Source organism: Phycodurus eques, chromosome 10 (assembly GCF_024500275.1).
Source record: "Phycodurus eques isolate BA_2022a chromosome 10, UOR_Pequ_1.1, whole genome shotgun sequence".
Classification (NCBI taxonomy): Eukaryota; Metazoa; Chordata; class Actinopteri; order Syngnathiformes; family Syngnathidae; genus Phycodurus; species Phycodurus eques.
The window spans coordinates 15295533-15309290 of record NC_084534.1 but is presented as its reverse complement, the minus strand read 5'-3'; the positions used below and the strand labels follow the sequence as shown (position 1 = coordinate 15309290).

The following is a 13758-nucleotide window of genomic DNA, read 5'->3' as shown; positions in this document are numbered from 1 at the left end:
TGCAAACCTTGATCTGACCAGTGGCATGGCCACATGAGGAGAGAGCAGGGGTGGTCGGGCCACGAGACACAGCCGTGAGGGGCGGGTGATTGATTAGTATTGGCACACACATTCACTTCGCATCTAGGATTTCATGACACCCCTTTAACTTGTGAGAGTATTTTCATTTTTTCGAATATATGCCAGTCAACCCAATAGATAGATGCATACTGTACTTCTTCTTCTTCTTCTTCTTCTACTTGACGCAAACCTAAAAGCTGTCAATAAATCTTATACCATTAGAAAGCCTGTTTATTGCCCTTTTAAATGGTGACAAGTTGATAAGGAACATGCAGTTGTGGGATGAGCAGCATGGGTGAGTATGTTGGTTGCGCCTTGAGGTGCAATAACAATCAATTAATCGGCAAGTAATCAATTATCAAATTAAATTAACTATTTTGATCATCAATGAATCATTTACCGCCATTTTTTTTACTTAAAATTTTTTTTTTTTTTTTTACTTAAAATTGTCTAAATTCTCGTAATTCAGCCTCTCAACAGCAAATATTCTTTGATTTCTGTAGTTCTCCATAAAGCAGACCGATTATCTTTGTGTTTCATCAAAATACAGTAAGACATTGGCAAACATCTGCTTTTACTCACTGCCTTTTTTCTGACATGTTATGGAACAAACCAAAAACTGAATCATAATCAATTTCTGGGAGAAAAAATTGTCGGTTTAATGTATTATGAAAATAATTGTTATTTACTGCCATAGTATAAATAACCTGTAATTGATATGTAGTTGAACCTGAAGCAGCCTATCAAATATAAATGTATATCAAACTAGTAGCCCTTCGCATTAATCTCTACCCAAGAAGTAGCTCTCACTTTAAAAAGGTTCGTCAGTACAACATTACTATAATCAGTTAATAAACAGTAATCGGAAAAAAAATCTTTTGCAATAAACTTTAATGCAAAAACGTTTTATACAATCATTCGCTTAATCAATGGAATAATCGATAGTATAATCGAATCTAAAAATATTCGATAATGACAGCCCTAGTTGTGCCCATCAAAAACCTGCCAAAACTATGGCATTGTTTGGAATGAGCCCTCGTACCATCTCCAGACTGAAGGACGAGTTCCATATAACAGGAGACATCAGCGACAGGCCACAAATTGAGCATGCAAAGGAGACGTCACCCCAAGAAGTTTCCTCACCCTGTCAGCAATTAGGAACCATAGGCTGTTTTCTAAAGATTTGGAGTCAAGGGTTGCAGGATGATGTGGCCAACAGCTCTGCCCAGACAATCTGGAAGAGACTGCACTCAGTCAATCTGCGCTCTCATAGGGCTGCCAGGACGCCTGCCACCGTCACCGACAGGCACGTTTTGTTCAGCAATGAGTCCAGATTCTGCCTCCAGTTGGATTGTAGGGTCAAATGTGGAGATGAATCGGAGAACTCTATCCTGAATGCTGCACCGACAGAGTAACATCTTCTTTGAGGCAGTGAGGCTTTTTTTGTGTTGGTGTGGAGCGGCATCTCCCTCACGGGAAAAACAAGGTTTGTCATCATTGAAGGCAATCTTAATGCAGAGAGCTAGCCAGATGCAGATGCAGATTCTGCAACCAGTGTCAATCTCCAGAGTCTGGGACTGAACTATAACTCCAAGCCGTGGCCCAATGGTTAAGATCATCGCCTGCCACCGTGGGGGACATAAGTTCAAGACCCCGAATGGACCATCCGCCAACATCCCCCGTACTCACGGCTGTGGTGTCCTTGAGCAAGACACTGATACCCCAAAATGCTCCTCGGGCACTTCAGCTGCCCCCTGCTAACATGTGTGTGTTCACTGTGATGGGTTAAATGCTGAGAAAAAATTTCATGTGCATGCATGCATGTTTCTGACAATAAAAGGTGATTCTTCTTCTTCTTCTTCTTCTTCTTCTAAGATGACAACATTTACCCCCAAAGAGCGAGGTTTACTGTATCAGAGACAACCTCCAGAAGTTTAGTGTGGATGGCTGTACGCAACACAACCACATTGGCTGGTTTATGACAAATGCCGTTTGAAAAATCCGATGCCATCCCACAGCAGGGTGTGACCAGGCTATTGTGGCTGTGTATGGTTCTTTCATCTGCTACTCAGGCTTCTGTTTGTGAAGTAAATTGTTAAATAAACTTTTATTGTCCAATCCACCAAACATCAAAGAAGAGTAAATGCCAACGGCAAAACAAGATGTTTGCAATTAGCAGAGATTTGGCACATTCTTCATGGGCGCAACGCACATATTCAGCTGTGCTGCTCATCCCAAAAAGGCACAGTCCTTACAAATGCAGCACTGTTATAACGAGTAATACACAGGCGTTCCAACAGTATAAGATCTTTTGACACATTGTTACAACAAAGAAATAATGTACCAAAAACAAATTTCATTACTTTTTGTGCTTTGTTTATTGTGGCCTTAATGGGACCAACTGCAACAATCCACAGGCCTCGCCAAATATTATACACTAATTACCATAACTATAGGAACCCTCAGGAGAGCCCAGACCTGCATCAATGTTGAACTGTTAGCAAAAGTGGAATTAAAATACTGAAATGCCGAATTTGTGTTTGTTTGTAAAAACACATTATGGCATTAGTCGGCATCTGCTATCTGCAAAGTGTGTTTTGACAAGAACAAGGCAGTGGATGGCAATAAAGAATGGTGAGTCAAGCCTATTCATCGGCCCTCATACAGTACGAAAGACTAGTCTGTCTTGCAGCCAGTTAACCTCTAGTTAACTAGTAACTTCTAACACTTGTCATTATAACATAACAGAAGTCAACTTAAATAGCTACCACAATTTATATTGGTGTGACACAGAAACGTAAGAAGACAGGGCCGGATTTTTGAAGCTTTCAATGTGGAACGGCCAAAAAAGAAAATTTGTTCACACAACCGCGTGTTTTGAGTCTAATGAGGTGAGTACCGGACTCAAGAAAGTTGGGTAGAAATCAGATGTGTACTTTTTCCATAATCTTGCTTCGTAACGAACAAACTAAATCACGCTTTCACTCTTGGTGGAATATATATATAATACATTTAGTAACAGAGCACTTACAGTGATTGCATTTTATTTTATTTTTTATTTTTTTTATAAATCAAATTAAGAGCTACAGTTTAAGGAAAACTTGGGCAATCCTACAATGCAACCTGTACCCATTTAATAGGGAATAAGACACAAAGTGCTTTCGCTGTTTACTACTATATGTTTGAATTTGACTAGCAAATGTTTGTAAGTGCAAATCAAGTCAGTGACATTCTCTGAAAAGGTTTTGCCGCCTCACACTCCGTAATCATGTGGACATACTGAACAAAAATGTATGCAAAACTATTAACTATAGTAATAGTATGGTATTCAACAATGTTGTTTTTCGAAAAAACAAATATTTTAAAGTAACCCTCCGAAATATAACATTTATAACATTTGTACGCCCTACAAAATGTTTCACATGAAATCATACTAAACTAAACATACAGAAAATGAAGCAGTTTCACATTTTCAAACTTTGTTTTTATTTCTTACCTTAAATATACACAATGACTATTTTATATAAGTTAGAAAAAGTAAGTGAAAGACTCTGAAAATGAGTCTAGACTCCTGACACATTACACTCCCTAATTATGTGAAGGCATATTTCAACAAAAATGCTGTTTATACTTGTACTTACAAAATGTGCCACAATTTAACAATATGGTGGTGGGACATATTGGTTTTACAAAAACTAACAAAAAAAAACCAGCTATTTCAAGTAAACCTAATAATATGCAGTTTGAGGCTCTTATTTTAGCAAGGATATGCTGGAGTATTCCTCACTTTTAACTACGAAGATATAAAATTGAATGTACTTTTTCGGGTCGGAAGAAACTGACAAGTCATTTCAATCAGTCTCCTCAGTGTGAATGGAGTTTAACTTCATTTGTCAAAATATTACCATGTGAATTGAATAAAAAGACTTTATTAGCAGTTTATTAGTCACAGATTATATTATTTGGATGGCACTCTTCCCACACCACCCACACATCATGCCTGACAGTGATGTAACCATACTATGCCATGGCAACAAGTGTCACAAGATTCTCTAACAAGAATCTATATAAAAGTTATATTACCCAACGATAAGCTAACACTTTCAACTAGGTTTTGATCCAATATATTGTGATCATTTTACTTTTCACAGATGTCAGCCAACCAGATGACGATGAATAATTTAATAAACTGATCTGTAAATACACCTCATTAATAAATAGTTTTGAAATAATTTAATGGCATGAGCCCTTAACGATACACTTTAAGGGCTCTATAATATATAAAAAAAATTTCTGACCACTGAAGATCAGGCCATCGCTGAATAGCTGGCACTGTCTGTGATGCCCATTGCCCAAATTATGCATTCTTGGGTGAAGCAACTAAATTTTGATCTCGCACCCTCAAGAAATTGTTTGACCCACCTCTATCGTCTGCCCTTCCAAAAATAAAATTCAAATAAACTCCATACCACTGGGACAAAATGACTACAACACATAAAAGTATCAATGAGGCAGTGAAAAGATTTTCCATGTCAACATATCTCCTCGCTGGTTCATTTTGTCTGCTACTCGGGGAACCCCTTGTGCAATACGCTGCCAATGTCAGTTAAACATAGGCAACAATCACTCGTACAGGGCAAAATTTTGAGACGTTGATGCGTCAAAATTACATGACGGTTCAAACGGTGTCATTTTCCCTAAAAACTCAACTCAACTAGCGCAAATGGAACATCATTAGTGAGAAGAGCACTGTTGGGAGTAGAAAACATCATGTACTTCATCACTCAATTGTTGTTGTTTTTTGTGAATTTATTTGTGATGGAGGATTTTAGAAGCATTTGAAGTGCTCATTCCATGTTTTTTAGAAAATTTCACAAAGATGGCAGCGACTTGTCACGTTGCTAATTAAAGACATTTGTGTGCGAAAAATCATGAATTTATGTTGAAACTCAAACAACATCCTAGAAAAGGAAACTAATTTTTCTTTATTGGTGCAATACATCTAAGATATATTGGATTTTCTAGTGACCATCGTTGTTCAGTTATTTTCAAGATGCATTGCGGGATACATTAAGGCCACTATATAGGGGATAACCAAAACTCACTATACATTCCAACAGTACTATAAAATGGCAAACTCACTATGTGGGGCACTAAATATTGGCTTGGGAGTGATTCCGAACATAGCTGTGGAACATGCATTATACCACAATGCCTTCATCTTAATAAATGAAGAAGTTTCTTATTTAATTTTTATTTTCAGCACTATACTGTAAACTGGTCCTCCCGTTATGATACAGAATTCCCATGAATAACTTTCTAACATATGGTAAAGGGAAAATGGTTTGACACTGATCCGATTGAAGCTCTCCTTTATCACAACTTAGGTTAACCCGTATGCAAGATCTCTTCACACTGCACTTGTCAGTTGGATACTTGGTTGCTTGCTGTTCACCCCCTGCTCTTTAAAAATATCAACACCACATTTGCATTCTTTCACAGGGGGGCTTTAGGAGGGCTGGCAAGGTGACAAGCCAAGCAGGAAGCCCAGATCCAGCTCTCCATAGCACAACAAACATCTCCAAATGCAGCAGCTCGACTTCTCCTCGGGGGAGACAAACCACTGAGCAAACACTTAGTTAAAGTTAGTTGTTCATGTAAAGTTAAACAAGATTTATTCAACACAAAATCACCAGCTATCCCAAGCAAATAAACATGTTGTGCAAAAGTAGTGTAGGTTATGGAAGGGGAAAAGCAAACAATTACTGTGGACACTGGAATTCAGTGGTGATGTTTGAAGAACAAGCAGCATTCATCCACTATTTTCCCGACAAAATAGACAGCACCCAGTAATTCTAAATTATCTGCTTCGAGGGACAAGCAAATCAATTTCAGAAATTTACCAAACAGCCAACTTGAAATTTCCACTGTGACTGTTAGTGCGAGTGGTTGTGCGCTGCGATTGACGAGTGACCAATGCAGGGAAGGGGGGAAGTCTGCCGCTCTCATCTGTGGGGTATAGCGAGACTCTGGACAGCATAGCAGTAGAGGTGTGATCAACAACAATGTGATCTTCAGCGGAACTAGGTGGTTGACATCTTATTAAAGAGCCATGTTCATAACAGGTAGGGGAGGAGCAGGAGAATACTAATGTTTAACAACTTTTCAAAGTACTGTCACACAGACGACGACGTCATCCTAAAAGATCGAGCCACCAGTCCAAACCAGATGTTCAGCATCTGTGTTTATGCCTTCACTCACTCCAAATATATTATTAAAGTTCATTTTGCAAGCGCGACAGTATTATAATCTCTCCTGTTGTCCTAGGCTGTCTCTTGCATGCGCTTAGAGAGCCTCTGGCCTTCCCCAACTCTGTCTGTGGGGAGCACTATTGGGATTAGATAATGATTCCCCCCCAATTTAAACCCCTGACACGCTTTTCTTGGCTGAACAAAGTCTGGACCTTCTTGTGCTTCTTCAGGGGGACAGCTTTGGCCAGACTCATCTAAAAATGGCCTGGACTGGTGGCTGGCAGCCCAGCACACCCTTAAATATAGTGTGTTGTATGTGCCGACATTTAGCTGCAACGCACAGCAATCTTTTTTCCCACATCTCCATCAGCTGGATTCGACGGAGCACTGCCCGACCTGGCCCCTGTGTAAGTATATATAAAGGACAAAAAGGGGAAAATCAATTCCTTGACCTGCATCAAACATTATTTGGTTATTCCTGCAATAGTTTAGCAGAAATTCCTTTTGTAATGTTTACGTAACTAATCAACCAATTAACAAATGGAGATCAAAACAAAGTTTAATGAAAAACATGACAAAGCATAAATTATGCATGTCTGGGAGTGTGTGTTTTCATCAATTGTGCACAGCTGCAGCGGGTTCTTAGGATCTTAAAGGTGCTCTTCCATGTCAAGGTCATTGTCTGTGATGAGCTATCTTTAAGGCGACAGTGTCAAGATCAAACACTTCATTTCATTATAGGCTTTACACGATCAGGATTTTTGGGGCCGATCACCGATCAGCGAGTTTAAAAAAACGATAACCGATCACATTCTCAGGCCATCAGATATTTACAGTACTACGTCAATGACGTCATTGATCGGATCGGCGAATTATGACATTAAAGCCGATCAGGATAAAATGCGAAATATCGGCTGATACCGATCAGTCCGATCAAATCGGTGTAATGTCTAGTTTCTTATATCTGAGCACCGTAACTGCCATCTGTGGTCAACTGTCAGGTACATGACACCATAAATACAGAGCAAACAAAAAAAAGAAAACACCTTAGATCTCATTCTAAAATAATGTGAGACAGCATCTTTTTCACATGGAACTCTCTTTCTTGTTTGTGATGGTGATGAATATTCCAACATAAGAAATTGGGCATTCTACAATGGCTGTAAATATCCTAAAAGGCTAATTGCTGCTTATGGAGAAACAGACTGTAAAAGTGTCCTCATTACAGGCCAGGGGCAGTGGACGTCAGTATTACCCTTCCTATATTTCCAGGTCCACCTCGCTTTAGACATGGGGACACTCCAAGACCCAAATAAATGCTATAGCCCGCCCGAGGAGCTCAAGAAGGCCCTACACCCGACCTGAAGACTGTCATATGTTGTGGCTTGGCTTATTGTTGACTGGGAATCTAGAGCAGTATAAAAGGGCATATGCCCAAACAACTGTTCAGTTTTTGTTGTCCTCTGTCAGTATCCCTCTATCCCAGTCTGGCCCAGCACCCCGGGGTACAAAGAACAGCATTGTGGGAGAAACACAGCAGCTGCAGTGGACAGTGGCTGACTTCACTGGCAATGGCCAACATCCCGACAAGGGTCACTGTGAAACTGCGAGTACATAAGGAATCAATAAACCTTCCTTATGCAGCGTTGAACCAAAAGATTCTTCAAAAAGTGCCATCACAATAAACGGGCTGATGAAACTTTACTTCACACTGTGGTAGTGGAAAAGGTTGTCAGTCAAAGACAGGCCTTACACCATATAGACAAAAGTATGATGATGGGAAGGAGTCAATAGTAGCCTACAGTTCCAAAGATACCCACAATTACAGTCCATTCTCACTCATATAACTAAGCTCTGTATTTAGAAATTATCAAATGATGTGAAGCATAATGCTTCGTTTTCTTTGTATGGTACCTACTTGACTCTGCATGGCTCTACTCACAATTTATGTTTTTTCACTGGAAAATTGCAGACTCATTTAAGCACCTGGTTATTCATCGCTCAAGCAGATGAATCATCACATAAAGCTCATGTTAGCTCGCCTCGCTACACTTTATGACGCGATGTGCGCTGGAGCAAAGCAGGTCTGAATACTGGTCCAAATGCTTCAATCTGTGACGATTAGATTTAAAAACTTGAACAATAAACACTTCAACATGGAGCTCAACAAAAAAAATTTAAGAACAGTAACGCTGCAACAGAAAAAGTTCTTCCTCAAACTGTACGCATAGAATTGTCCAAAATGTATTTTCTTTTTCTTTTTTTCTTTAAACCTGTCCTGTTCAGCTGCATGGCCTTGCAGAATGGTGGATCTGAATGCCTTGTGTGCTGGAACAGTTCTGCAGTGTAACAGGGGAGTTTGAAATACTCCCTTCTGTTTATTTTTTTATTCTTTTTTATGATTATTATTATTATCCATCCACCCATTTTCAATACCTCTTATCCTGATTAGGGTCACGGAGCACTGCCGCCTATCCCAGCTGACTTCGGGCGAAAGGCGGACTACACCCTGAACTGGTGGCCAGTCAGTCGCAGGGCACATATAGACATGGACAACCATTCGCACTCACATTTACACCGTCACTGAGTGGGAACTGAACCCACAATGCCCACACCAAAGTCAGGCGAATGTACCACTACACCATCAGTGCCACTTTATTATTATTATTATTATTATTATGCTAATTGAAAATTCAGCCAGACAGACAGAGGGACGGAACAGACAGAACGACAGAACGGACAAGGAGAAAAGGGGTGTGAACCACAGCAGAACAGTAGTTAGTCTAGATATTTCACCACATGTAACGTGACAAAGTCAAGTCGTGTTTTTATTTGTGGGGTGGGGTGGGGGGGGGGGGGGGGGGTGAGGACATGCAACAACTAACCAATTGAACTAGATGAAAGAGGACTGAAAAGGACAGGGTAGGACATGATGGGGTAAATGAGCAAGGCAGTGTTACTGATGAGTGATGTGGTGGAATGCTTTTATACTGTCTAAACACCTGTAAGAACCTGTGAGTTGATATCCTAATACAACGTTATTGTTAGTTGTCCCAGCATATGCTATTAAAGCCTATCGCGTGTCTATGGAACTTATTAGTGAATAAACACCATATCACATGCATGTTAGTCAACTGGTGTACGAAGTTGCTGTGCCGGCACACCGCGGAACGGCGGGCCCAGCCCCCTCCACTTGTAAGGGGGGGGACCGAGCCAGCGCGTCCATCCCGTTGGGGATCCAGTCGTTGGGACGCCACCCACTCCCCAGGACCCAGTGTGGTCCCCCAGCCGAACCGAAGCACCTCGACCAAGGGGGGGGACAAAGGGACCAGAACAGCATCTCCAACGCTCAATCTCGCGCCATCCAGCGCGCCCCACCACCGTCACCACCCCCGTCACCCCCGGATAGCATGGGGGCCCCAACCACCAACAGGGCCCACCCAGCGCAGGAGGCATCTACCACCCGAAGAGGCAACAGCCCGCCAACAGCGAGCCCATGCCAAGCACGAGCCATGAGCAATTGCGGGCGAGGGCACCAGGAGAGAGGAGAGGAAGGTGTGGAGGGGGGGGACAAAATGTCTTTTTAAGAAGACGACTTAAGATTCAGTGGTCCAGAGCAACCTCTGATTCAGTAGCAGCTAGTCAATAAAGGGTGCTATGGCACCGTCTTACCACTGGCTGTCATCACCACATTAGTTTTCTTGAAGACAAAAAAAATACATAGAATACACTATATTTTGTATTTTTTTTCCCCTCAATATTTCTATCTATTTTTCAAGTTGTTTCCTTCATCTCTGTTGTCTGAAATCATGACGGACTTCAACTCTGGCGTCTGGGGGCGCAGAAACAATTACCTATTGACTCTTCTTAAATGTTTGAAATACGCAGGAGCTTCTCTTCAATGCAAAAGAGTGGGCGAACGGAGGGCGTTGATTTTCCACTCTCCAAAGTGACCTGCGTCATTTCTTGGCTCATCTCTGTGCTCATGTACTGTTGGAGTTGGCTCGCTCCCTACTCATTGGCATGTCAACATTTGTAATTATTTATTTATTTAAAATGTACAGTGCACATTAATGAACACCAGTGCAATACTTTAACGTGTAAATGAGCCGAAGTTAGCATACAGCTCATTTACATTCGTAGTCCCGCCAGACGTCGTCCGATCCAGTCGTCAGACTCCACAGCTGGAGTAACCATTTATTGATTTCAAAGCAATTTCGAAAGTAACCTAAGATGCAAATTTATCTTAGCTTCCTCTTTATGCTGATGTTCCGTGGGTGGCTGGGTGCTTCGTCAATCATATTACAGACATAATACGCTGGACAGTAAAGTGAAGATGTCACACACAGCTCTTGTTTAAAATAGGCCTACTTAAAAAAAAAAAAAAAAAAAAAAAAAAAAAAAAAAAAAAAAAAAAAAAAAACATGATTATGACTAAAGTGTTGGTAATGTTTTGCCGCTATGTAATTGTTGATAGTGTGGAACAGACACGTTTTATTAAATTGTTGTTCGCTGTGTGAAAGCAGCACTCTTTGGCTGGCTTAAGAATGGCGTTCGGCCATCAGTTAACTTTCATGATTGTATGGCCGAGTGGATTTTTGGACTTTAAAGAAATATACCTTTTCTAATTCAAATATCATGTAATAATTTAGTTCAAACTAATTTATATAGCACTTTAACAACAACTATATATACACACACACACACTATAATTATTAATAGCGCCGCGCTGTTGAAAACTCCACCACCTGCCACTGCCCTGATTGTTTAAGAGGTATTCCTCAATACTTTTACCCACATGGTCTCTGACTCACATCCTTTTCCACTACCACAGTGTGATTTCAAGTTCCTTCAGTGCGCTATTCCCGTAAGTGTTGTTTTTGAGAAGTTCTGGCAGAAGGAGACACAGAATGAGACAAGGGATGCAGTCACTGTTGTCTCTGTCCCAGATAGAGACATGGAAGCAGGCTCGCCCACAGATGAGAAGGAGGAAAGAGCAGGTTTTGCAAAACAGCCGTTTTTTCCATTGCTGTGGGCGCGTCTTTAATTACTTCCAGACCGAATCGCTTACAGTCTTTGCGTCTAGACTTCAACTTGATGCTTCACCCCGTTCTCCCAGTCTCTTACGCTATGCCAACCCTCCAAAAACATGTCAAACCTATACATACACACAAAGACACATACCTTATCCCCTAAATCCAAATGCTCTCTCCTTTTGGAAAACTACCTCTGAAAAGCTGAGCAGAGACACTGTAGCTCTCATTTGCTCCCCAGGGATCCAGCCTGAGAGCATTTCATCTCTAATGTTGACTTTGAAAAAAGGGCTGTCTTTATTTAGTACATTCGGTTTGCATTTGTCTCATTAGCCGCATCTACTGTAGCGCTGGGAGAAAAAAGGAAATCCCATCCATCACAGATAAAAAACAAACATTGCAAACCTCCTAATTGGGCACGACGGGTCGGCTTTAAGGCAAAATGACCTCCATGGAAAGCAAACAAAACATCCCATTGTTTTCACCCGTCACACCAAATAGATCTAATAGACTATCAATCTAAGTCTGCCAGTGTGCGTTGTAACGGGATCAGACATTGAAGTAGGCTGAAAACGAAGTTTGCAGAACACAATTTAGGTAAAATGTTCATTTTCAAGCTGCATTAAATTCATTTGTAATGCTATACACTGCAAATAATAAATGAAGGTAAGTAAGAATAAAAAGAAAAGAGCAAGAGAAACAGACATCCTGAACCATCTTGACGTCCTTAAATTATATGATGCACATATTCAGAGCTGGAGAAAAATACAATTCCAGCAAAGGTCCAATTATGTGCTCTGAATGCTTAAATGTCAGCCAATGTTGACTTAACTGTAAATGCAGCCAGATCCACACGATCAGAGTAAACAAAAAAATGTATGCCTTAAGTTTGGACTTTTTTGGGAAACACTTACAAACATCTGGCTCCTCGTCCGAGCCGTCTGGACAGTCTTTCTCGCGGTCGCAGCGCCATCCCTTTGAGATACACGTCACGCCATCTTTACACACAAACTGCTTTGGGCTGCAGGTCTTTGGAGCTGAAAAGGAACAAAACAGAATATGCTAAATAACCAAAGAACAATAATCCTTTTGTGCCAATGATGTCAACACAATTTATTCCTCTGGTCTCATTAGCCAAAGGCATCTGCTTTGTTCATTGCCATTGGCTCTAATTAAACTGTGGAAAGTTACTGGCTGACGGGAAAGAAAAGTGGTTACCGCAAAAAATGTCTTGGAAAAGCTTTGCATATATATGTAAATTCTAAACCAAATAAACAATGTCTCATTTAACCATTGAATAATAATATGCATTTAATAGCAATATAGGAGGCAATACATTGCTGTCAGGTATGACTACTCACAATCTTTATCAGTCACTTTACATTCGTGTAAATGAGAAAAAACATGATACTATTATGATATATACGGTACTATAATTTTTATAGAATGCTGCCTTGAAATAACATCGTTAGAGTTAAATGTTAGTCCGTGATAACACTTGCAAACATTTCTAAAGCAGACCAAACAGTTGTTATTTCCTCAATGGTCAGCCGAGAGGCTAGTTGAAGACATGTTGATCATTTTAGACCACTATACTATGCTACGCTAAATAACACATACAGTGCCATACCTCGTGCAGCTCTGGGCTCGTCTGTTCGCTGTTTAATTCACTTAATACCAGCATACAGGCAAGACCTTAAATGCGCGAAGCCTACGGTGAAAACAGTGAAAAAGTTGAGCAACGAAGCAAAGACAGAACTTCAAAGCTGTCTAGACTGCACAGACTGGAGTGTCTTTTGAAAATTCAACTGGCAGCCTGGATGAATATACGGACACTGTCACATCCTGTATCAGTTTCTGTGAAGAGTGTGTACCAACAAAGTCATTTTGCACGTTCAATATCAATAAACCGTGGTTGGCTGCCAAACTTAAGCAACTTCGCCAGGCTAAAGAGGACACATATCAAAGTGGGGATAGGGCCCTGTATAATCGCGTTAGAAACCAGCTGACTAAAGAAATTAACATTGCAAAGAGAAACTATGCAGTAAAGTTAGAAAAACTGTTAACCGCGAACGACTCTAAATCCATCTGGCATGCATTAGAATCGCTAACCAATTACAATCGACCAACCCCCCAAGTTGAGAACAATACAAGACCAGCCGACGACTTGTACACCTTCTACTGCAGATTTGAAAAGGACACTTTCAACTTCATGGGAATTACAGTCTCTCAGGACCTAAAGTGGGAGATCAACATCAACTCCATCCTCAAAAAGGCTCAGCAGATGATGTACTTCCTGTGGCTTCTGAGGAAGCATGGCCTGCCACAGGAGCTGTTGAGGCAGTTCTTCACAGCAGTCAAATCAGTCCTGTGTTCTTCCATCACAGTCTGGTTTGGTGCTGCTACAAAAAAGG

The 13758-nt window shown here is 40.8% G+C and overlaps 1 protein-coding gene across 1 annotated transcript in view; it reads right to left on the bottom strand.

Annotated features, from left to right (window-relative positions):
- The window catches only part of LOC133408569 (low-density lipoprotein receptor-related protein 1-like), a 127578-nt gene that overhangs the window by 92814 nt on the left and 21006 nt on the right, over window positions 1–13758 (bottom strand). The window contains 1 exon segment of the mRNA XM_061687619.1: window positions 12259–12381. Within this exon segment, the coding sequence (XP_061543603.1) occupies window positions 12259–12381 (123 nt within the window).